General features: G+C 36.6%; 1 protein-coding gene across 2 annotated transcripts in view; it reads right to left on the bottom strand.

Moving 5' to 3' along the window:
• The window catches only part of TAB2 (TGF-beta activated kinase 1 (MAP3K7) binding protein 2), a 104,320-nt gene that overhangs the window by 16,860 nt on the left and 62,106 nt on the right, over nucleotides 1-25,354 (bottom strand). For both annotated transcript variants that reach the window (XM_074187799.1, XM_074187798.1), the window contains exons 2-3: nucleotides 9,543-9,732; nucleotides 1,937-3,440 (exon numbers count right to left, since the gene is read on the bottom strand). In XM_074187799.1, coding sequence (XP_074043900.1) covers nucleotides 1,937-3,440; nucleotides 9,543-9,644 — 1,606 coding nt within the window. In that variant the 5' untranslated portion in view covers nucleotides 9,645-9,732. The remainder of the gene's footprint in view (nucleotides 1-1,936; nucleotides 3,441-9,542; nucleotides 9,733-25,354) is intronic.

The raw sequence follows: 25,354 nt of genomic DNA, 5'->3' as shown, positions 1-25,354 counted from the left end.
ATATAATCTCTGGGCATCAGTTTACATGTTTTTAATGGGGTTGGCCTGGATGATTTTATAGTCTCCCTCCTGCTCCCTCATTCTAAAATTCTAATTCTATGACAGCAAAAGTGCTAAAAAGAATAGCAAAGGTTGAGAATAATGGTGTTATAGGACCAAAATAATAATGTTATTTTTCAGTTGTTTTCAGTCATATCTGACTCTTCATGACCCCTTCGTAGTTTTCCTGGCATTGATACTGGAGTCGTTTGTCATTTCCTTCTTCAGTTAACTTTACAGATGAGGAAGCTGAGGTAAATAGGGTTCAGTGACTTGCCCAGGGTCACAAAGCTAGAGTGAGTCTGGATTTGTACTCAGGAAAATGAGACTTTCTGGCTCTAAATCCAGTGTTACATCTACTGTACCATCTAGCTACCCCAAGATACTCATATAGTTCTGCTAAATTCATCTATTTTGGAGTTTATTTTTTTAAAAAAGTTATCAGGAAACAATGAATACACACACACACACATATGTATATAAATGATAGCTAGCATTTATAGCACTTCATGGTTTTAAAGTACTTCACAAACATCTTATTTGATCCTCATAACAAACTTGAGAGGGAGGTGCTATTATTACCTCCACTGCACAGATGAAGAAATGAGACAGGTAGAGGTAAAATGACTCATTCCCGGGTCTCCCAGCTAGTAATGTCTGAGATTGGACTTGAATTCAATTCTGTCTCCAGGCACAGCACCATTACCACTGACCATTATTATTGAGCTGCCTCTAAATAATATGGCATGTCTTACAGCAATGTGAGAATATTTTGTTTAAAAATTAGCTATGCTCACAAAGAGATCAATTACTATTTAGGAATCACTTGCTAAACAAAAGAAAAAATTCTGAAATACATATGCTTGAGTCAAAAAAAAATTCTAGTTTGGAAAAAAGGTGAAAATTATAAGGAGAAAAATGAAATTGGTCATGAGATCACCTGAGGTTGACGTGGGGATAAAAATATTTCTGATGTGACATTGTTAATGAGTAAGTAGGTCTCACTCAGCACAATTTCTACTGTAAAACTAACAAAAATGTGACAATACAGTAAGATCCTTCCAGAAAACTTATCAGAGAATCACGACAACTTAGGAAGATAGATAAATGGTTAGAGCAAGCAAGATATGGAGCAAAGTAATCACATAATTCTCCAACTATAATTACTTTTTATGGAAATTAAAATTTTTATTTCTTTTATTGCTTTTCTTCTTTCTTCATCTCTTAAAATGTTATGGTTTCTAATCGAGCATCTAAGGCACAGGGAGATGTGTACAAAAAAACGCAGTGTCTCTGTTTTGTTTAAAAAGTTATATATGGAGTATGGCATGGTGGATCAATAATCTGCCCTAAATATGGAAATAATTTGCCACTAGTCACTGGGATAACAATACTGTATACCAAGAGAATAAAAAAATGTAATAGTTTGTTCTTATCCATCTTTTATTGCTAAAAAGGACAAGTAAGTGAATGATTAATTTTTAGATGTAAGAACTCTTAATATCCTAGAACTTTTAACTTCTTAAATATCATATTTAATGAGGAAAAAATCCAAGAAAAAAGAAAATAAATACAATCATTCCTTGATAATTTCTCTAAATATTCTAGTAAGATGTTGGATGAAGCCAGTTTCTTTCCATTTTTGAGTTTAAGTTACAAATAAAGAGTACTAAATTGCACAAAAGGTTCACAAAAGGCAAAAGGTTGATCTACCTTAAGCAATCATAAAATAGTAAGACTCTTTGGAAAAAGTTTAACAGAATAAAAATAAACTGCTTCTCATTCAAATGACTGGGTTTGCTTTAACATCACTATAAAAAACATTGACAAAAGTTTGTTAATTTAAAAGAAAATTCAGGTCCAATAGAAAATAATTTGCTTTGAGTATTAGAATTACCTTGTGTGTAGGCAGCATCATCAGATCCCATACTCAGTTTCCGTGCCTCATTGATCCTATCCACGTGTGCTAAAACAGGGTCAGTGAGGTGTTGAATGGCCTCTGTCTCTACATAATGATCAGGGTGGTTTAGAAGATTTGTAAGCTCAAAGGTTGGGGATACCACCCCTGGTGAAACGGCAGGGGGCTTATTTGGAGAAACTGTTATTTTAAAAGTATATTTTGTATTAGGCTGAGTGACTACCACTCGAGGAGAAGTTGCAGTGGAGTTGCTGCCTACTGCCCGGCTCTTGGGTGGATGATGATGAATAAAGGCAGGGCCCATGCTTACTTGCCCAGACATATTTCTGGAAGCAGCAGATGCTCCAGAGTTCGTTGATATGAAGAGTGTGGGTTGGTTCCGCATAACCTGTTCATCTCCTGTTGTGGCATTAGCAGAAATATAGACCTTGGGCTGACTGCGGGACATCACCTCATCTGTACTTGGGGGGCTGGCAGCTATGTAAACAGTGGGCTGACTTCGAGTTAATGTATGGCTATTGACAGAGGAAGGATTATTAGAGGTTCGAGGTCCAGAGGAACGTAGTTTTGAAGAATTGTTTCTTTGAGGGGGTTCAAGTTTGATTTCAATTTGGTTTTTCCGAGGTCCTGTGGAGATATTCTGAATGTTAAACTGGCTGTGGGCAGAAGATTGTGAGCTACCAGATGAATGAATTGTTGGTGGTTGAGGCGTAGTAGGTGAACTGATAGGCATATAGACATGAGAAGTCTGATGGCCTTGCTGGTTTGTCTGTTGTGTTGAGGTATGTGACACTGGATTAGATGCAGGATAAGTAGTCCAGGGACTAGGTTGTGAAGGCTGGTAGACTTGTTGAGGGTGCATAGGATTAAACTGAGACACCCATCCAGGATGTTGAGGTGTCTGCCGAGTTGTACCACTAGGAGTTGTGATGTAAGGCCTAATGTAGATGGAATTTCCCTGTGGACTATTAAGTCCAGGTGGAGGTACACCATGTATGTGCAAAGATGTGGGAGTATTACGACCAGTCTGAATATTTGGGGCTAAAGTTACCATAATGGGATTGAATCTGGGAGTTTGTTGAGAAAGGTTAGATACTCCTTTACTGCCTAGGTGAAATCCAAGGTGTGGTGTTGAATTTGAAGCACCAGATATGTTGGGCATTCCGAAAACATTAAAGCCCTGTGGAACTTGAGCTGGTGCTGTCTGTGGCTCCTGTTGAAATAATTCACTGTTGGACTGACCACCTTGGAGGTGTCCATCACTGATACTGTGAGTTAGAGTCCTACTTCCATTCATTCTACTTCCTTCCCTTCCATGGTGATATATATTTTGTGATTGCAAGTCTAAGTTGAGAGACGTCATGTGATTTCGTAGACCAGCAATCCCAGAATCATCCGAAAAATTCAAGTCTCCTTCACCATAAAGATACTTTGTACTCTCTTGTGATAGAACAGCACAACAGGCATCCAGGTTATTATTATTCTAGAAAACAAAAAAAATAATTTGATGTCAATAACCCCAAACTCATGATTATATTTTCTTATTATCCTTACTAAACTATTCATTAACAAAATGAAAAATATTTTATAAATGATCTCTAAAGTCTCATTCAATTTTAAAACAATGAACTACTACCATATGGTTGGTAAGTATCAAGAAAGCTTTCCAGATTTGTATCCAAGGGTTTGACAAATAGTAGGTGCTTAAAAAATACTTGTTGATTGATTAAAAGCAGTAATAATTACTGACTAAAAAGTTGAGTTCTCCACCTTAGTGACACTTTAAAAGGCTGTCAAAAATGGCAGTCTAGTCTAAATACAATATCTTTAGCACTAGTCAAGAGGAAAAGAAAGAGTAAAACAGCTAAGATCATGAAATTGTACACATTATTTGTAACTGAAACTTTTTATTCTACTGTAGGAGGAACAATATTATAACTAACATAAAAAGCAAAATCAATATATTTAAAAACACAAGTTAACAACTGAATTCACTCAATATGTATTCAGTCAATACTTATTTGCTGAGAGGCACAGTATTATGACATCAATCAAACATTTATTAAGGGCCTATTTTATGACAATACAAAAAAGTTCTTGCTCTGAAGGAGCTTATATTCTATGAGAACAGATACATACAAAGACTCAAAATATATAACAATATATAAATGGTAATGTGGGAAGGGAAACAATAGCAACTGGGAAGACCCAGGGCACAAAGAATAGAATATGGAATATTTTGTCTGAAGGTAAGAAGGCCAATTTGATTGTGTGAAGATGGATAAAGACTATTAAGCCTAGGAAAAGTAGTTTGGAGCCAGGCTGTGAAGTATTCTATAAGTCAAACTAAAGACTTTGCATTTGATACTAAAGGTTTCAGAGTCTATTGATTGGCCTATGCTTTGGGGACACCACTTCCTAAGTATACAATTTAGTCTCTATCCTTATGCCCTACACAATGCAAATAAAATAAAAGCAAAGTTTTGTTGGCTTTAGAACTCTTTGATGGATATTTTTTCTCTATCTAGCTTTAAGATTTGTTTTAGAGGTAAGGAAGGATCAAAAAGTCATTTTGAAAAGGAAAAAAACCCTCTTTTTATCCTTCTTAATTAAATATTTGCGGAGCAATGAGAAGTATGGGACTTGATAGGAAATATGAAAAAGTACATATGCTTAACTGCTAGCAGGTATCTGTTAGGATAAAAACAAAAACACAAAATTCAGTTAGGAAAAAAAAATGTTCCTAAAAAGCATCTACCTCTCAGAATTGTGAGGATTCTATGAAATCAGATTTTTAAAGAGTGCTTAGCCTAGTGCCTGGCACTCAGAGGTACTATATAAATGCTTATTCTCTTCCTTTGAATAAGAATAATTTTTAAAAATTGCAAAATATTAAAATTTCAACATACAAATTATGTAATACTAGGTACTTCAAAATCTGCCACATAATTCTATGGATATGTGTCATTTTTTGACAGTTTATTTCAGAATATCTATAGGATCTCTATATTTTCTTAATCCTGTTTCCAAGTAACCTTATAATGGTCCTACTGTAATGCAGAGCATTATAAGAAATCCCTCTGGACCTCTCTGCAGACCCTTGACAATGTTGATCACAGGCTTCTTTTTGATATTCTCTTCTCTCTTAAGTTTTTATAACCTACTCTGTTAACTTCAACCTCGGGGATCAAATATAAAATCCCTGGTATTATTAAAAGCAATACTAGTTGATGATCAACTATGATGAACTTGTTCATCTTAGCAGCATAATAATGAAAGACAATTCTAAAGGGTTTGTATTGGAAAATACCATCCACATCCAGAGAAGAAACTATGGAATAAAACAAAGTTTACTATTTTTAATTTTTAAAAATGTTTTGTTTTATAAAGGTTTTCCTTCTTTTTTTTCCTTTTCATTATAATTCTTCTTTTACAAGATGATTCATATATAAATATGTTTAACATAGTTATACATGAATAATCTATATTAGATTGCTTTCTGTTAGAGAGAGGGACAAAAATGTGAAACTCAAAACCTTACCAAAAAATGGTTATTGAAAACTATCTTTGCATGTGGTTGGAAAAATAAATGAATTTTAAAAAAGTGTTGAAAATTATCTAATTGAAAAAAATTATTTAAAAAAATTCCTTGGTGTTCAAAGCCATTCAGTACTTAGTCTCTCCTATCCCCAGCCTTTCTAGTCTTCTTATACCAAATGTCCTCTCCTTCAATCCCTCCAAATATTCTAATCCAGTGACATTAGTCTCCTTGCTGTTCTTTAAATAAGACACTCCATATTTCCTGATTCTGAACATTTTTACTGGCTGTCCTTTGAGTTTGGAATGCTCTCTATGATCTCCTGGCTTTAAAAGTCCGTTCCTACAGGAAATCTTTCTCAGATCCTTTACATTCTGATGCCTTCCTTCCATTGATTTTTTTATTTATTCTATATGTACCTTGTTTGTCCAGAGTTGTCTGCATGTGGTTTCCCTCCATTACACTGCCCCTTCCCTTAAGTCAAGAATTAACTTTTACTTTTCTTTGCATAATGGGCTTAAAAATATTGTGGTGAAACTTTATTTTAAAGACTGAATTCTGTTTTTATAGAGGGAGCTCTAGGTGAGAGACTTTCCTCTTCAAAGAATATTGTCACCTCTTCTGCAATTTAGTCTTTTAGATTTGCCTGAGGCTCTGAGAAGTTGTTCCAGGTCACAAGAAGGTCAAGAATGAGAAATAGAACTTCCCAGGTCTTCTTGACTTCAAGACCAGCGTTCTCTCCATTAAACCCTAGGGATTTCTATGCCCAAAGGGAAATAAATGTTCATACTCTTTGATCCAGCAATACCACTACTGGGTATATATGCTGAAGAGATCATGAAAACGGGTAAAAGCATCACTTGTACAAAAATATTCATAGCAGCTCTGTTTGTGGTGGCAAAGAATTGGAAATCAAGTGGCATATGTTTGTTATGGAACTCTACTGTTCTATTAGAAACCAGGAGGGATGGGAATTCAGGGAAGTCTGGAAGGATTTGCATGAACTGATGCTGAGCAAGATGAGCAGACTCAGAACATTTTACAACCTAACAGCAACATGGGGTGATGATCAACCTTCATGGACTTGTTCATTCCATCAGTGTAGCAATCAGGGACAATTTTGGGGTATCAGCAATGGAGAATACCATCTGTATCCAGAGAAAGAATTGTGGAGTTTGAACAAAGATCAAAGACTATTACCTTTAATTAAAAAAAATCTTGTTATCTTATTATGTAATTTTGCTATCTCTTATACTTTATTTTTTTCCCTTAAGGATATGATTTCTCTCTCAGCACATTCAACTAAGACTAACAGACTTCCTTTTGTGGGGGCTGGGGGGAAGGAAGTGAGATTGGGGAAAAACTGCAAAATTCAAAATAAATAAAATAACAAAACCTAGGGATTTCTAATTAAAATCAAATTGACAGGCAAAACTATGACTAAGTGTCAAAAAAATCTTGAGTTTTTCTGACAAATTAAGAATCAAAAATTGGAGGTTGTAGTTTAAAGATATATTATATATATTATATATGTTATTAAAGATACCAATGTGGATTGTGATCCATCCTGTTTTGTCCATGTCTTCTTAGATCTACAGAGATACTACTAGGACATGTAGTTTAGCCCTCCTTTGCTCAGACAATTAAGGTTGAAGGCTTGAGAGTGAGGTGATGACTGAAGATGAAATCTACTAGAGAAGATGAGGAATTCAAAAATGAATGTAAAGGAGGGTGGCTAGGTGGCGCAGTGGATAGAGCACCGGCCCTGGAGTCAGGAGTTCCTGAATTCAAATCTGACCTCAGACACTTAATAATGACCTAGCCGTGTGGCCTTGGGCAAGACACTTAACTCTATTTGCCTTGCAAAAACCTAACAAACAAAACAACCAAAAAATTCCCCAAAATTAATGTAAATGGATAGCAAAGAAACCATTTTTTTTTTCAGACTGGGGGAAAGAAGGAAAAAGTGGGAGAATTCTGAGATGAATTGGAAAAGACAAGAAGGAGCTCATGTAGAATGACCTCAATTTTTGTTTAGTGCAGTAGGGCTAAATCCTCAGTGGAAAGAGAAGGGAAGTGGGAAATTTAAGAATGCTTGAAGAAGGATAAAGGTTTAGAATATTTTCTGTAGACATTCAATTTGAGATAAATATAAGGCCTGTGTAGATATAGTGAGGGTTCAGTTTAAATGGAATAACTTGTGAAGCTTCCTTCAGCTCTAGTTAAGAGTACCTGATTTGGGGAAAATGTATGATGATAGGTCATGGTAAGATAGAGAAAAGTCAGAGTTTCTAATTAAGCAGAACTCTTAAGATGTGACCATCCTTAAGTGTGGCTGAAGTAGAGTGGAAGATTAGGAAATAGGACTTAAGGAGGCTGAGGAACTGCGAGATATAGGAAGCACTGATGTAGATACTGGTGTCCTCCTGTTAAGAGCAGGAAGAGAGAAGAAGTAGAAGGACTTGGGGACCAGAGAGTATAAAACTGCCATCACTGTTTGAATTGAGTGGAAAATTTTGACTGTGAGCTTCAAAAGCAAAAAAAGATGTTGAGTGTTGGCTGAAATGGCAGTGGGAAGCAAGGAACAGTCTTCTTGGTCCACTTCTAGGACCAAGTTGTTGGGAGTATAAGAGAAGGTAAAGACGATAATAAGGAGAGTTGAGTTGGAAGAGAGAGAGAGAGAGAGAGAGAGAGAGAGAGAGAGAGAGAGAGAGAGAGAGAGAGAGAGAGAGAGAGAGAGAGTGAGTTTAGAAGGGTGAAGGCTAGTAAGGCTAGTAAATGAGTAAATGAGTGTGAGAGGCCATTAGGAAAGTTTCATTTAAAAATGAAGATTCCATGGAGGTGGCTAGGTGGTGCAGCAGATAGAGCACCAGCCCTCGAGTCAGGAGGACCTGAATTCAAATCTGTACTCAGACACTTAATAACTGCCTAGCTGTATGACTTTGGGCAAGTCACTTGATCCCATTAACTTGCAAAAAAAAATAAAAGTGTATTTAAAATAAAAAAAAAAATGGAGATTCCCGAACACATAATGGAAGGAATAAGGAGAAATGGAGTTTGAGATGAATGGAATTGGGTTGAGAAGGGGATGAGAGAACTAGAGGTAGGAGTTAATGATAATTTTCTTACATGGCTGGTGAAGAATACAGAGATAGAGGGAGTAAAAGGAGAAGCCAGGACAGAAGTAGGTGGCAGATGAATACTGAAGCTTATAATTAAGAAAGAAATATGCATTTAGCACTTACTATAATCTACTCTGTACTTTGCCCAGTGGATACAAAAGGAGGAAAAAGATAGTTTTGCTACCCTCAATGAGTTTACCATCTAATGGGAAAGATGGCATGCAAACAGATATACACCAACAAACTATATACAGGATAAATAGGAAACAATTGAGAGAAAAGGCACTAGAATTAAGAAGGACTGGGAAAAGCTTTCTGTACAAGATGAGATTTTAGTTGGGACTTTAAGATAAGGAGGTCAGTAGGCAGAGTTGAGGAAGGAGTGCATTCTAGGCATGGGGAAGAGCCAGAGCAAATGCTTGTAGCTAAAAGAGTTTCTTAGTCACTAAGGACTATGCCAGAGGATACTGGGCCAGGCCTAGGTCTGTGCCTTCTACTCCACTGAGATGCTGGTCTTGCTACCTAACTGATACTTCTTCCCAGTAAAAGATTTATTTGATGACAGCCTCAACTACCCACACTGATGAGATCACAGATTCAATAATTATTAAAGTTAATGAATTTATGGTCAGGAAATAAAAAATATAAGTTGATTTTTTCCTCTGATCAATAATGATCATTGATTTTTGGAGGTGGAAGGAACCTTTAAAATCTTTTAGTCCAAAGTCACATTAAAAGCTGAGAAAATATATAAATAAAACCTGGGTGACTTGGCTATAGTTAATCAATTGTAGACAGATCCAATATAGGAACATGTCCAATATCCTGAATCTGAACTATAAAAACAACAGAATGATAACTTGGTGATTTCTTTCTGTGCTTAAAATCAACATATCTATATCTACAGAAATAAATGAACACTGACCTGTAACATACACCTGGACACAACAACTTCAGGTACCTCAGGAAATTTCTGTCGCAGGTCATGTAAAACCTGAAAATCAATTTGGTGGCTTCCTTGGGCCATTCGTGTACTGCCTAATTAGGACTGTTGTTCAATAGGCAGTTCTAGGCCTTAGTGAAAATAGTATTCATCTCTTCTGTCCAAGCATTTTCTGTAGAGAAAAGAAAGAAATTTTTTAAAATGAATTCTTAGTTTTATAATAAATTGTAGATCTGGAGCGACTATTTTAATAGTAAAGAGTTGTTGTTTAAGTGATAACATTTTATATTAAATATGAAGTTATTTAGCTTAAAATGTTGTCCATTTCCCATGTGATTGTTCTTTGAAAGCCTGAATGGTATATGTGGTCTATTAATAAAGAATTCCTGAGTTCTAAATAGTTGAGCCATCAGACATTCAACATAAAAAAAACCCGCTGTCCAAGTTACTTTCCTTTATCTTTCAGCAGTATATCAAATTATTTTGCTAAATTATTTTACTAAAAAGTGAGAGGTTCTTAGTAACTCCACTTAATTTTCTGAACTTAATTCCTGGAAAAAAGTCTGTCTTTGGTGATTGAGTTTTTGTTTGAATTTGTCAGAAAATGAAAATTGTAATTTTAAGTGTTTTCTTTTTTACTTTGGTGGCATGAAACAAAAGAATGCATCAAATTTTCAATAATAGTGATCACTTGGTTACTTAAAAGTTCTATCATCCTATTTCCTTTTAGTGGTTTCTGTTGGCTTCTTTTATCTTTTTTTTGGGTATAATCTAAAGTGCTTTAGTTTTTATAAAAAAGATACAGTTTTTATAGTATGTTTATTATCACAAAAGTCTTGATTTTGTCATATTTAACATATGACCCACCATTCTCATCAGGCAACAAAATTAGTCACAATTGTAAACATTTTTTGTCATATATGAATTTATGTGCCTACCATAGTATTAACTAAAAATTTTTTACAACAGAGACAAGTAGCATAAAAGGCACACTTGGGGAGAAAAGTCAAATACTAACTTTGGGGAGGGAAGCAGATTACAGCATTAGGAGATCAACTAGGAGTAGTAGCAAGGCCTATCTTCTAGTATCTTACTATTTTAACTAATTATTCCTGTGAAGAAATATTGAGATTCATCATTTCTAAGTTCTGTCTGACCACAGGAAATATCATTACTCTTTAAATTTGTCAGGCTGGCATAAATCTGTAATTTTCTGGTTATCTATTATGTCCTCAGGACTGTAGATATAAAGACATGAAACAATTCTTGTCTTCAAGGAAATTTACCACAAGTTCATAATCTCATTTTTTTTAGTTTTTTTTTTTGCTAGGCAATGGGGTTAAGTGGCTTGCCCAAGGCCACACAGCTAGGTCATTATTAAGTGTCTGAGACCGGATTTGAACCCAGGTACTCCTGACTCCAGGGCCGGTGCTTTATCCACTGCGCCACCTAGCCATCCCTCAGGTCATAATCTCATTTTAAAAAGATTATATTTTCTCAAGAACTATTTCCTTCATTTGAATTCAATACATTACAAAAGATCTAAACATTGCAAATTGTGAATATTTTTATTTTTAAATTTAAAAATTTTTTTAAGACAATGCAGTTAAGTGACTTGCCCAAGGTTTCACAGTCAGGCAAATATTAAGTGTGTGAGGCTGGATTTGAACTCAGGACCTCCTGACTCCTGGGCCACCTTGCTGCCCCTTGTGAATACTTTAGTCAAATTAAGAATCTTCTTTCTCCAGTACTGGGCAGGAAGATATTTGTATTTCTTTGTGTGTGTGTGTGTGTGTGTGTGTGTGTGTGTGTGTGTGTAGGGGGAAGATGAGTTAAATTTTCTAATTTATTATTTTTAACATTCTTTTCTTTATAAATACCCAGTTCCATAGTCCTTCCCCTGCCCACTGAGAAGACAAACAGTATGAATCAATTACATATGTGAACTCATGTAACACATTTCCATATTAACAACATGACCAAAAAGAAAGAAGAAAAACACTAAAAATTTATTAGTTCTATCTATCTCTGGAAGTGGACAGCCTTTTTTCCATCATATATCTTTTGGAATTATCTTGGATTGTTCATTCATCAGAGCAGCTAAGTCTTTCACAGTTGGTCATCACAATATTGCCAGTACTATTTTTTTTCACTTCACTTTGCATCAGTTCATATAAGTCTTGCCTTTTTTTTCTGAAACCACTCCATTACAATCATATGCCACAAATTGTTCAGTCATTTCCTGATGAGCAGCTCCTCAATTTCCAATTTTTTTGTCATTACAAAATGATCTGCTTCCTTTTATTTCTTTAAGGTACAGACCTAGTGGTAGTATTGCAAAATGATTCCACATAATGGACATGTCCAAAGCTGTTTGTCACTTTTTGTACACTAAGCCCACCAATATTTAACACTCTTTTGTCTATTTCAGATGAAGCTCCTGTTTATATCTTTCTCATGCACCCCAAATATGGGAAACAACAAGATTTCTTCTCCCTCTTCCTTGCTAAAATTGTATTCTTTTATTCACCTTTTTCTTTCATCACTTATAGCCTTCAGAAAACAATCAATCTACTCCCAGCCCCCCCCCCCTTTTTAACTCCTTAATACCCTGTGAGGTCACTAATGGTTCTAAATCTAAAGAGATACTTGTTTTTTTCCCCACTCCTCACTGGAATGTTAGCACAATTTCATGACCACAAAGTGTCCCCTCCAAGTGCTAAAATAAATTTACCTTTCTAAGTTTCACTGGACTCTTATGATTACATTCCAATGGATCAACTTAGCTCTGGTCTTTTCATCAGAAATTCTTTAAAATCTAGTCCATGAAACAGCCACACTCAAAGGATAAAATATTCTTGGCTGTAAATTTTTTTGATTTTTTTGTTTAGAATATTATAATCCAAGATTCTCCTACTCTCATTCCCCATATTCAATCAAGTCCTATTGGTTATACTACTCTTCCTTCTCCCTCTACTACTACCACCACTCTTTTTTTTTTGTTTTTTTTTGGAAGGCAATGGGGTTAAGAGGTTTGCCCAAGGCCACACAGCTAGGTAATTATTAAGTGTCTGAGGCTGGATTTGAACTCAGGTACTCCTGACTCCAGGGCTGGTGCTCTATCCACTGTGCCACCTAGCCACCCCCATACTACCACCACTCTTACTATAATCACTGCACCTAGGTATAAAATGACTTTTAAAGTTTGCAAAACACTTTACAAATCTTATCTCATTTGATCCTCACAGCAACCTAGAGAGGTAAATGGTTATTATCATCATCATCTCCATTTTACATGAGAAAACTGGGACAGACATATGCTAAATGATTCATATAGCAATTAAAGAGTCTCAGGTAGGTATATGTTATTCTAATTTCCTGACTACAGTCTCCTCTCCCCTTATCCACTGGGATATCTAGATGTTAATTTAATGAACTTTCTTGTATATAATCCTTTCTTTCCTCTGGTATTCTTGATATGTAAAAGCCCACTAGTTTTTCCCAGCCTTGTCTCCAACTTCAATTCAGCTAATTAAAATAAGCTTCCTAAAGTACTGAGATGACTACTTCACCCCTACTCTCTATCTCTCAACTCCATCTACCCCTATTACCTATAGAATCCTGTTTGACTTTGAATCCTGGCCCTCCCTACCTTTCCCTTCTTCTCCCATCTTCTGTTCCATATTCTCTGCCTCCTTGACATGTTCCTCAAACAAGATACCTTGTTTTTTCACTAACTTATTCTCAGGTTTAGAGCTCTCTTTGGTCTTTCCTGATATACTGGCTTCCTTGCGGTCTCTGCTAAAATCCTACCAGTCTTTCTTAATGTAGGTGCAATCTCTTCTCTCTCTCTCCATCTCTCTAGTGCTTAGCATACACAATTGATAATTCAATCAAATAAACATTTATTAAGTGCCATGGGCCAGGCACTAATGCTACATACTGAAGATACAATTCATAAAAAGAAATGCAGTCTTTTCATGGAGCTCACAATCTAATGTAGGGAAATGAGGCAGGGGTGGCTGGTGTACCAGCAGCACAACCGGAGAGAGGTACTTCATAAATCTTGTTGACTTGACTTCATTTCATTTCCTGGGGTTGAACTCCTTCATCTTTAGGAAAGAGTGCCAGGATCTCTAAAGTCTTTGGGCACTAGGGTTCTCCTGGTCTGAGGGGAAACCATGTAGACCTATCATTGAACTTCCCAAGACTTCTAAAAATCCAGTGTCTGACCCTCCTGAGACCTTCTTAGTGCAGAATTTTGCTAAGAATCAAAGTATAGCTCATTGAGCTATAGCTTAGAGTCTATTCTCTTTTCTTTTTAGAAAAATCATGACCTTTGACCTTCATGACATTCTCTATGACCTTTAAATATCACTGACTCAGTAAGTTCTTTCAGTAGGACAGGATCATTAAATTTATTAAAAGTATTTAGATCATTAAAGCCACTAGGTGTCCTCTATTATTTATCTATTATTATTTATCAATTCTCTATTAGTCACTATTGTTTTATTCTTTCCAATCCAAAGGTTATTTTCATTGTCAGAGAAAAGGCAAAATTGAAAATTGGGCAACTGCATTCCCTCCAATTTTCACTGTTCTACCCACTTTGAGCACTGGTATTGTCCCTTCTTTGACCTTCTTTTCTCCAAATTTTTAAAATCTACCATTTTTGTTGGGAGAAACTTATTGAACTCTTCATAGAATTTCTCTGTTATTTTAACTTCCATGAGCTGGAATTATCTTCAGGGTGTCATATATGCTTATAATCATCATGAGAAATGAAAAGACCAATTGAGCTATGAAATTTCTTGTTACCTTTTGGAGCACAATAAAACCAACTCTGCCAATAGTGGCAACTGTTATAAATCTTTATTCTTTGATTTCCTTTGATACTTCTCTCATTGCTTCCCTTTCAAAGACCTTACTTTCCTAATCTTTTGAGAAAAATAGAGATTCTCTCTTTTCACCTTTAACAACCTTTCCAATAGCCTGCATTTTTTCTTTCTTTGCTTTTCTTCAATCCATCCTCTCTCTATAGCTAACAGTCATCCTTCTAAAACTCATTTTTGACTATGTCACTCTCTACTCAGGAAATCTTCAGTGGTTCCCTATGGCCTCTAGAATGAAATAAAATTCCTCAGTTTATCCTTTAAAGTTCTTCCTCGTCCAGCTCCAGCCTAACTTCACAATGAATCATTTTACATTCATGAAAAGTGGTGCATTTGCTGTTTCCCAAATTCATTAACAAGTTCTTACCTCTCTCTGCTTTTGCATAGGTAATGCCCCCAAGGCTTGAAACATATTCTTTGGCTATCTGTGAAGCTCAGTTCATGCAGTCTATCTTAGAAGGATCCTCTGGCCCTCTTTAGAGTATCTTGCATTTTGTAAAGTGTAATGCCTCCCTCCCTTCCTCCAACAGAATGTAAGCTCCTTGAGGGTGGAGTTTTTTTTGCTTTTATACTCCAAGTCTAGCAAATGGCATTTAATAAATGTATTTAAATTTTTTTACTCCCTGAAGAGAACCTGTGAACTGTCACTTCTCTTTAAGTGCAACTCTTACTGTTTTCTTAATTTACAGCAAGGATGTTAATATGAATATGGTTCCATCAATAGTGTGTCCAATTGGGCTTTTGGTCAAAAAATCAATTAGTTATCAGTTTTAACCATTAAATCAATGTTTTCAGATAGCCTTTGAGAACTGTCATTCTTAGTATACTTGATCTACTTCTCTACTCTTATACTAACATCACTGATGAAGGAAAAGAGACTATTGTTAATTTGGAATCATAATGAGTCAGAGACCATAAACAGATTTTGCCAACCATTCAGTTATTAAATAAGAGATCTGAGATTTGAACCAACATTTTCTGTCTCCAGATTCATACTATATTACTTTTACTACACCATGTCACACATATTTTTATCCATTTCATAGATTGTTGTGGCGAAAATAATCCATCAGTTGGTGATCAACTTTCCAGTGAATCATTAGCAAGACTGGGTTTTTATATTGCAGATACATGGTCTGTTATTAGGGGGATACTTAAAACCTTTCTAGCTTGACAGAACCTATCAAAATTTAATTTCACAGAAATAGCCTTGAGACTTCAGTGTCACATGTGTCACTTCCATTTCAGACAATTCTGACATCTGACATCTACATACATCTATCACACTCAATGTCTCTTCCAAAATTATTCTTTCAGAGCTAGATGACTTTAAATATGTCATTAATATATTTCATGTGCACTTTGATTTTTTGATAGTACTTAAAACAACTAAGATAGAGAAGCCTCATATTAATATCAAAGATCACTTCTGCCCAAAATCTTAGCCAGAGATTTTATCTCTACTAGACACAATACATTCTAGATTTATAAGGGATGAAAAACATTACTTGGGATTATTATTACTGACCTTTTCTTAGAAGAGATAGGTCAAGATTTCTTTCAGCTACTGTAAGTTCCTAACCAGGTAAAATATTCAAGTAGCTGTCTGAACATTGTGAGCACAAACTGCAGATCCTCCTTGGGAGACTAACTCATTGGTTTAAGAGATAACAATGCTGTTTTGCCCTGCCTGAGATAAGGTTTTATTTTAATTAGTTTACTGAATAGATAGTGGAAGGTCCCACAAAAAGAGCAAGTTTTGACAGGTTGGTAACAATAGCAATGGGGAAAATCTTTGAAGTTGGAAAATCTTCAAATGCAAATGTTAAATCACTTGCAAGTGCAAAAGCCATTTAGGACCCCATCCCAATGCTGATCAGTTGCTACATTTTTCTGTTGTGCATAGTTTACCAACCCTACAGCTAGGTGATGCAGAGGATAGAACGATACGACACACATGGAGTAAAGAAGATCTAAATTCTATGATTAATATGGAAATATGGTTAACATGATTGTGGCTGAATAAACTTTATCAGATTGCTAGTTGTGGGGGGGGAGAAGGGGAGAAAAATTTGGAACTCAAAATTTTACAAAAATGAATTGTTGAAAACTATCTTTACATGTAATTGAAAAAAAATACTGTTAAGATAAAAAAGAGACTGAGTTCCAATCCTGATTTAGTCACCCCACAGCAGTGTGACTTGGAATAAGCCACTGAACTTTAAGAATTTGTTTTCTCATCTGTAAAAGAAATGGTTGGGAATGATTACCTTTTTCAGGGTTTCTTCCAGCTCCTATTGTCTTTTGCTAGCCAAAGTCAAATTCTTTATAAACTCCAGCAGCTCCCTATGGCCTCTAGAATCTAAGAGAATCCTAATTGGCATTTACAATGCCATTAAAACCAGACCCTGCTTTGTTTTCCAGTCTCCCTTATGTTTTACATACTCTATGACAGAGCTACCTTGGCCTAACCTGCTGTTCCTCAAACATGATTCTCTGCCCCCTGATCATGGACCTTTTAAATAGCTGTCTTCCATGTCAGAAGTATTCTCTCCTAAAAATTTGTCTTCTCACTTTCTTCAAGATTCAGCTCCCAAACCTCTCAAGGACTCCCTTGTGAGATTACATTTTTAAAAATTCTTCATTTATCTTGAATGTACAATTATTTACATGCTATATTCCTCATTAGTATATGAGCTCCTTGGGGGCAAAGCTTACATTTTTGCCTTTTCATGTATCCCCACCATTGAGCATAGTGCCTGGAAAAAAGATCCTTAAATGCTAGCTTTCTAGCTAATTGTTTGTAATCTAACATATGTGTCAAAGAGTCAAATACTAGGTCAAATTCAGTTTCATCATTTCATATAACATCGGGAAAATTGGTGATAACTGCTTCTTTTGGGAAAAATGTGTATTCTGTTAATAATTGCCCAGGCCAAATATAGTATTTTTCTTATTGAAAAATACAACCACTTGTAATAACTTCTCAATAATCCATAAATTTTTAATCTGAAACTATTATTGAAGTCTTTCACAGGACTTGTCCTGGATTTCAAAAGCTTTGTCTTTAGGTTTCGTTTTAAGAATAAATGGTTTTGAGTAGAACTAAAATATTCTACAGTAGGGAAATGCTTGTTAACTATCGCAGGATTAATAGAGACTCCACAAAATCCCAATTCAGGATAGTGATAAAATTATAACATTTACCACTGAAATTAATGTTAAAATAACTGATATTACATTTTAATTAAGCTATTTACTAAAACTGAATGTAATTTTATAAAGTTTAATAAAATTTTATGAAGTTATAAAACCACAAAACTTTTTAATCTGAAGATCAATACTCACCGTTCTTTGTGTTCTTTTGTTACTTTCCCCTTAGGTTCTTTATCAATGAGTAATTATTATGATTTACAAGCTGAAAGACATTATACCCAAGGATAAAAGTTTTATAAGGAATAGAGGTCCCCACAGTAAGTAAAATATGTAAAAAGACCCATAAAGGTCTCCAGAGAGCTGGTTAGATTCTTGATGAAAGATCATGGATTATGGGAGGAAATGGATAAATTACCATTTAGGATGAGAATAAACTGAAGGGCTGCATCCTCAACCAGCTGAGGAGTAGCCAGATCATGGATCCATCAAAATAACTCTGAGTCTCTTGAATATAGTAGTCATAATAAAGGGCTGCAAGTGTCCTTCCCACCCTGTCTCTTACATTGAAAAAGTCCCCCCCCAAAAAAAATCTCTTTCCATGATACCACAAATAAATAAATAATAAATATTTGTTAACTGTGACCAACTATGATAGTAGGAGGTTTATGTATGATGGGAAAGGAATCGTCAGAGAGATTCAATTAAAACCAATAACCCAAAGATATTTTTGACAATAAACTTAACAGTTTAGTCTGCCCTCTTCCAATATATGGTCTGCTTAATCACTTTTTAAAAATAAAGTCTGAAATAAAGAGGGCTTGAAGGGTCTCTGATACCATTCAGTGCCACAAAGTTAAAGTTCCAATGTTCTCTCATTTATTATTTACTAGCTATGTCACCTTAAGCAAGTCACAATTACATGCAAAAAAAAAAAAAGACTATGATAACAATAGTTCACATTTGTCTAAGTTTTAAGTTCTACAAAGATTTTCCTTCACAATAACCCTGACAGGCAGGCAATGCTGGTATTATTATTCCCACTTTATAGAAGAGGAAAAACAGAGGTCACATGATTTTCTAGTGGTCACATAGCTAATAACTATGCATCGCATTCACGTGATATTCAGTATTAATTGCACTAAAATGGTGCTGCTCTGACTTGTCACTGAGTCAGAGTTGCTACAAGGTCAGATGGTTCTGACTGCTAAGGGGAACCTCTGAATGCTCTTCCAAACTTTCAAAGCTCACAAAATAATAATTTGATGAGGAATTTGAATACTCATTCAACCAACATCAGGAAAGGATAAACATAAAACAGACAAAAGAATAGGTATAATGTGTTTAGAGAAGTCAATCAGTGGCCATTAGACCTCATCAATCTCCTCATGATTCTTCAGGTTCTAATTCAGATCCTTGTGGATAGTAGGTGATAGAGAACTGGACCTGGAGCCAGAAGATTCAAGTTTAAATCATGCCTCAGTAGCTGTGTGGCTAAGTCATTTAACTGCCATCTCAATTTCCTTCACTCAAAAACAGGGATAATAGTACTGTCCTCCCAAGGTGGTAATAAATGAGACCATTGTAAAGCACTCAGCAGGTGGCAGTTACCACCATAGTCTCTCCTCTCAGAGGCACTGCAGTTAGAGAAGAGCCCAGAGTCCAGACCCGGGATTTCTCCTCTCTACTCAGCACCTTCTGTAATACGCATCCTTGAGGAAAGTCCCTGGCTACCAGACTAAGCAGGCTCCCACGGTCCTTTCCAGCCCTGCCTTGAATGAAAGCATCTGGAAGGCAGGGCCTGAATCTCCTCTTTATATCCCTCACAGAATTTAGTACAAAGCCAGGCTCCTCAACACTTATTAACTAAATGCTGGTTTTCTTCCCATGAGTTCTTCATGAGCAGAACTCCTAAGGGGAACAGGGCAGCCAGAGCTCATAGTTCTGTAGGTGAGCAGGAGAAGGGAGATGGGGAAAATTTGCAGTCATGTGCCTACTACCCAGAGTCCTATAAAATGAAGACGACTCTGGAAATACAAGTTTTCCTCTTATCACTCTATCATTGGGCTCCTGCTCAGCCTCTCTTTTCTCTTTCTCTTGGAAGGTGAGTCTTGGTATTAAAATGTTGGGGATCTTGCAACGTTTTCTCCTATTTCTTTCCCAAAGTTTAGTTCTCAATAACAGAGTAAAGGTGATTAAAAGTCTGAGCACCTCCTCTTTTTCCTCAACCTCCTTCTCTTCTTTATGGAGTCCGTAGGTTATTTCTCAGATCTCTTAAAATATCTAGCTCCTTTTGGGAGTCTAAAAATAACAAGTCAGGGGAGGGAGGAAAGAATAGGAATTAGGTAACTGTGTTCCAAGATGGGAATGGAAGTTCTTCAGGTGAACGAAGAGTCATTTCTGACATGCAAAGTCTTTAAAAGATTTGTATATACTTGCTGTATGGAGTGAGAACATATGTACTACAATGGAACAACAAGGATGTAGAACAGAATAATGGAACAGAGAAAGGAAACCAGAGTACCCGTCTTAGGTGCCTCTCACTAGGCTTATTCAGGTCCTGAGTGTGTAGGGAAGCTGGAGGGGGGTCAAACTGACTTGTCTTAAAAGGTAGTAGAGATTACAGAAAGCTAGCATTTAGGAGCTTTTTTTCCCTCCCCTAGTGCCTTGACTGAGTTCCCTTGGGGTGGGGACAATTAATAGCTTCTGCTTCGAGTTTCATCACAACAGCCCTGGGAAGAAAAGTTAAATAGGTTTCCTTATTTCCATTTTATAGGTGAGAAAACTAAAACAAGATTAAAATACTTTATCTCAAACAACTACATTGTATTGAGTAGGAACAAAGCCAGTTATTGCGACTTTAGGTCCACTGTTCTTTCCCGTACACCATGCTAAGAGAAAAAAAAAGTCCTATCCTAAGTAGTCCAGACTTGGAAGAGACGGGAAGAGTCACAAGAGATCTGCAAAGGAGGTATTCTACCAGTTTCAAATAGCAAGGGTAAAGGGCTGGGTTTGAATTCTCCTCTCCAGGTTTTGGACTGACTTTAGGAAAGTCTCTTCAAAGAGACTTTTTTCTCCAAAGGGTACTATTCTCATACTTCAAGGGACTGTAATTGCCAGTCATCTTACAACAATAAATATGGCAAGTTAGCTTTCTTATTTTGCTGCATTTCTTAAAAAATGTATTTCATCTTATCATTCAGAGGTCAATTATTTTTTAAAGGTTTTGCTCCCTCTGCCCTCTCACCTCTTCAATCCACAGGACTTCCTAAAGGTTCCAAGTCATGGTTCCCCCTTGACTCTGTGATTGAGGGGATGTAGACATTCATAAGAGTTAAATGCAGGGACACCTACCTGCACATTTAAATGAGCTTGATCATCACTAGTTTTTGTATTTTATTTGATATTATTAACTTTGTCCCTTAATTTCCAAATAAAGATTTTTTTCCCCTTTAACTCAACCACATTTTGGTTGAATTAATAGGGAAAAAAGTATTTTCATTTATGACTAAGCCAGAAGAGCTCTGGATTATCTTGATAACCCAGAAGTCAGACTGGCAGCTGTCCAGACAAAGGAGTTGTCAAACAGATATGGGATAGAGGGTATTAGAAAGAAAAGGATATTTCAAATAGGGGTGGGTCTGGTGTTAGGTTGTTAGTGCTAGCCATTCTCATATCTGTGAGTAACAACTACAGGACAAATAGGAGATGGGTTCTTGAAGACTCCAAGAACATTCTCCAAGAGATTCTGAAGAGATAAAAGGAGTTATAAACATACTGTTCATCATTGTTATTACCCAGTCCTCTATGGGACTTCACTGTAAATCTCCTGAGGGGGTTGGGGGGAATGATTGACACAGGGACTTCTGTAGCCATTGCCAAGTGACATTCCTTGGCTCTTTCTTGTTGTATTCCTCCTTTGCTACTCCCAGGAAGATTACCTTTGTATCGCTATGTTTCTGGCAAGACAATATCTCAGTCTTAACTATTATCTTCTATGCCATTTCCCAGCAACCAGACTATAACTCTGTTTTCCATTTATACCAGCACACAACAAATTGGGATAAAAGTCCAAAAGTGGATTAAAAATCAACTTGCACAAATAGAAGGTGGTAAAGATCATTTCATATGACAAAGACCTTAAGTTATTGGTGGTGTACTGGTGACAGCTCAAATGCTCTCTAGAGACAATTGCTAAATTTTAGTGTGAGCATTTACACCTCAGAAATTGGCAAATGACACAATCAGGACTTGATTTAATGTTTTATTGGCTGGCTAGATGTAAGTGAGCAATAAAGAAAATAATAATGTAGATTAAATTTAAAAAGGTGTTGTAGGCATATTTTCCCCCCAAGAAAGGCAAGTTACTAATTATATACTAGCTCATATTAGGATGTAATGTACCATAAGCTCAATATATGAGTTAACAATAACATAGAAAAAAAAATTAATGTTAATCTGTATCAACTGAAATACCTTGTTAAGAGTAAGGTGGATCATAGTTCTCTACCATGCCATGATCCTAAAATTTAATTTGTTAAATTATGGAGTATTATGTCCAATTCTGGATGTCATATTTTAGATCACCTTGGTTTGTCTGGTGAAGGATAATCTTATTCTAAACCATTTCATATAAGGATTAGTTTGAGTCATTCAACTTAGAGAAAAGACTTGGAGGTGACAATACTTGATGATTTCCATTTACTGGAAAGATTGTCATGTGAAGGGGACATTATATTTGTTCTACTGGGGGGGGGAAACTAGGCTATTTGGTGGAAATTATAATAGGAAGGCATATTATAGATCAGCAAAAGAACAAACTTCAAACAATTAGAAAACTAAAAGGCTTGCTTTTGGGGGTAATGAAATTTGTCATTATTATAGTGTTTCAAATGGAAGCTAGATGATAATCTGTTGGGTAAATTCAATCAATCAATCAATCAATCAATAAGCTTTAAGTCCCTACTATTTGCCAGGCACTTTTACCATGATTTTTCTTTGGGGAGGGGGTGGCCTTCCCTAAGATCCTTTCTAAGATGATACTTCTATGATTCTATAATTCTATGGAAATTCATGTATAAAAATCCAGTTTGGTCTTAACTTTTTAGCTACATGTCCACTGTTTTCAATAAATCTGTTATCTCATTAATGTGATACAACACCTAGAAGGAGCAAGGGGGAAATCTAAAAAGAGCTAGGGATTGTCACATGGTATTCCATGTGACAGAAGTCCTTGAGCCAGTCTTTCCCACCCAGCCCCCAATAAGTTTTACAGTGAGGTCTGAGATCCCTCGATGCTCTTCAGCTTCATAACTTGCCAAATCTATTACTTGCATTTTAAGGAGAAAAAAAATGTCATAACAGTCAGTGCTTGCTGGAGACTCTTTGCACTTGCTAGAACTTGTATGAGTTGGAGGGCGGAGCCAAGATGGCAGTGTGAAGGCAGGAATTCCCCGAAACTTGTTCCCCCCAAACTCCAAAAGCCATCAAATTATGAATCTGGCCAAAATTTAGAGGGGCAAAACCCACAGAAAGACTGAGTGATACAATTTCTCAATCCAAGACAACTTAGAAGTTCCACAGGAAAGGTCTGTTCCACTGGGACTGGGGATTGGAAAAAGCTGCAGCTGCAGCACAGCACAGCACAGCACAGCACAGCACAGCACAGCACAGCAGCCAGGCTGGGTGCCTAGGTCCGTGGCAGAGGGTGCGATTTCCAGACCTACTGGCCCAGGGATCATTGGGGACAGCTGGAAGGGGTGGTGAGAGAACTCTGCCTCACCAGAGTGAGTGCGGAGCGGAGTTCCGGCCTCAGAGCAGCACTGTGGTGAGAACCTGCAGTGGGAGTCAGCAGAGCCACCCAGCATGTCCAGAGCTCTCAGTTCATACACAGTAAGGGAGTTGGGTGCAGACCACAGAGGTCTCTCTGCTTACCCTGAGGCAGGACTTAGCTGTTTGCCCACACTCAGATCCAGGTTGCAGTCTGGGCTCCCACAACACCACCATAGTTGAGTAGGGACCCTCCTCACAGCTCCAGGGCAAAGGGGAGGGCCTGAACACAGGCAAGAGAGAAGTCAGAGCCTCTTATAAGACTTTGGAGGAATTAAGGTCCCTGTGGGTTGTCCCAAAAAAACTCCCAAAACCTTGGAAGTGTGGTAAATTAGTCATAGGCTGAGGAAATGAACAAACAACAGAAAAAAAAAGAATCTGACCATAGAAAATTACTTTGGTTCCATGGAGGATTAAAATACATATTCAGATGATGACAAAATTGAAGCTTCTATATCCAAAACCTCCAAGAGAAATGGAAAATGGGCTCAGGCTATGGATGAGCTCAAAAAAGACTTTGAAAAACAATTAAGGGAAGTAGAGGAAAAATTGGGAGGAGAAATGAGCAATGCACATAAATCATGAAAACCAAGTCAGAAACTTGATGAAAGAAATACAAAAAAACACTGAAGAAAATAACCAGTTTAGGCCAAATGGAAAAAGCAACACAAAAGGCAAATGAGAAGAATGCCTTAAAAAAAGCAGAATTAGCCAGCTGGAAAAGGAGATTAAAAAAAGCTCTCTGAAGAAAATAACTCCTTCAAATGCAGAATGGCACTAAAGGTAAGCTGATGACTTTGTGAGAACTCAGGAAGAAATAAAATTATACCAACCCCCCCCCCCCCAAAAAAAACAAAAATTAGAAGAAAATGCAAAATATCTCATTGGAAAAACAACTGACCTTGAAACCAGATCCAGAAGAGATAATTTAAAAATTACTAGGCTACCTGAAAGTCACAACCAGGAAAAGAGCCTAGACTTCATTTTTCAATAATATAGCAAAACTGCCCTGAGAGCCTAGAAGCAGAGGATAAAATAGAAATTGAGGGAATTCACCAGTAACCTCCTGAAAGAGATTCCAAAAGAAAAACTTCCAGGAATATTATAGCCAAATTTTAAAACTCCCAGGTCAAAGAGAAAATACTAAAAGCTGTCAGAAACAAGCAATTCAACTACCGAGGCTCCATAGTCAGGATTACACAGGATCTGGCAGCATCTACATAAAGGGCTCATAGGACTTGGAATATGATATTCTGGAAGGCAAAAGATCTTAGTTTACAACCAAGAATCAGCTACCCATCAAAACATCCTCGTTTCAGGGGAAAAGATGGACTTTCAATGAAACGGGACTTTCAAACTTTCCTACTGAAACAATCAGAGCTGAACAGAAAGTTTGATCTCCAAGTACAGGTACCTGAGAGAATCATAGAGGGGGTGGATAAGGACTAATAAAGAGGAACTTAATGATGTTGAACTGCTTGTATTCTTGCAAGGGAAGAAGATACTGATAACTCATACGAACTTTCTCCTTTATAAGAGCAGTTAGAGGAAGCATATATGGACAAGGCATAGGAAGGAGCTGAATATTATAATATAGTAACAAGGTGGAGTCAATAGGTGATAAAGTATTGGGAGGAAGAGAAAGGAGAGGAAGAATAGGCTAAGATATTTCACATTAAGAGTCAAGAAAAAATTTTTACAGCAGAGTGGAATAGGGGAAGGCAAGGGGGAATGAGTGAGCTTTCATTCTCATCAGAAATGGCTCAGAGAGGAAATAAAACACACACACTTAATAGGGTACAGAAATTGATCTTACCCTAATGAAAAATGAGAGAAAAGGGATGGGATTAAGAGGGAACAGGGAAGTAGGTGAGGGGAGAGAGGGAAGATTGTGGGAGAGGGTACAATACACTTCTGAAC

The sequence above is a fragment of the Macrotis lagotis genome, chromosome 5, assembly GCF_037893015.1.
Source record: "Macrotis lagotis isolate mMagLag1 chromosome 5, bilby.v1.9.chrom.fasta, whole genome shotgun sequence".
Taxonomy (NCBI): domain Eukaryota; kingdom Metazoa; phylum Chordata; class Mammalia; order Peramelemorphia; family Peramelidae; genus Macrotis; species Macrotis lagotis.
Note: the sequence above shows the minus strand (reverse complement) of the source record. Positions and strands in the feature narration are given on the sequence as shown.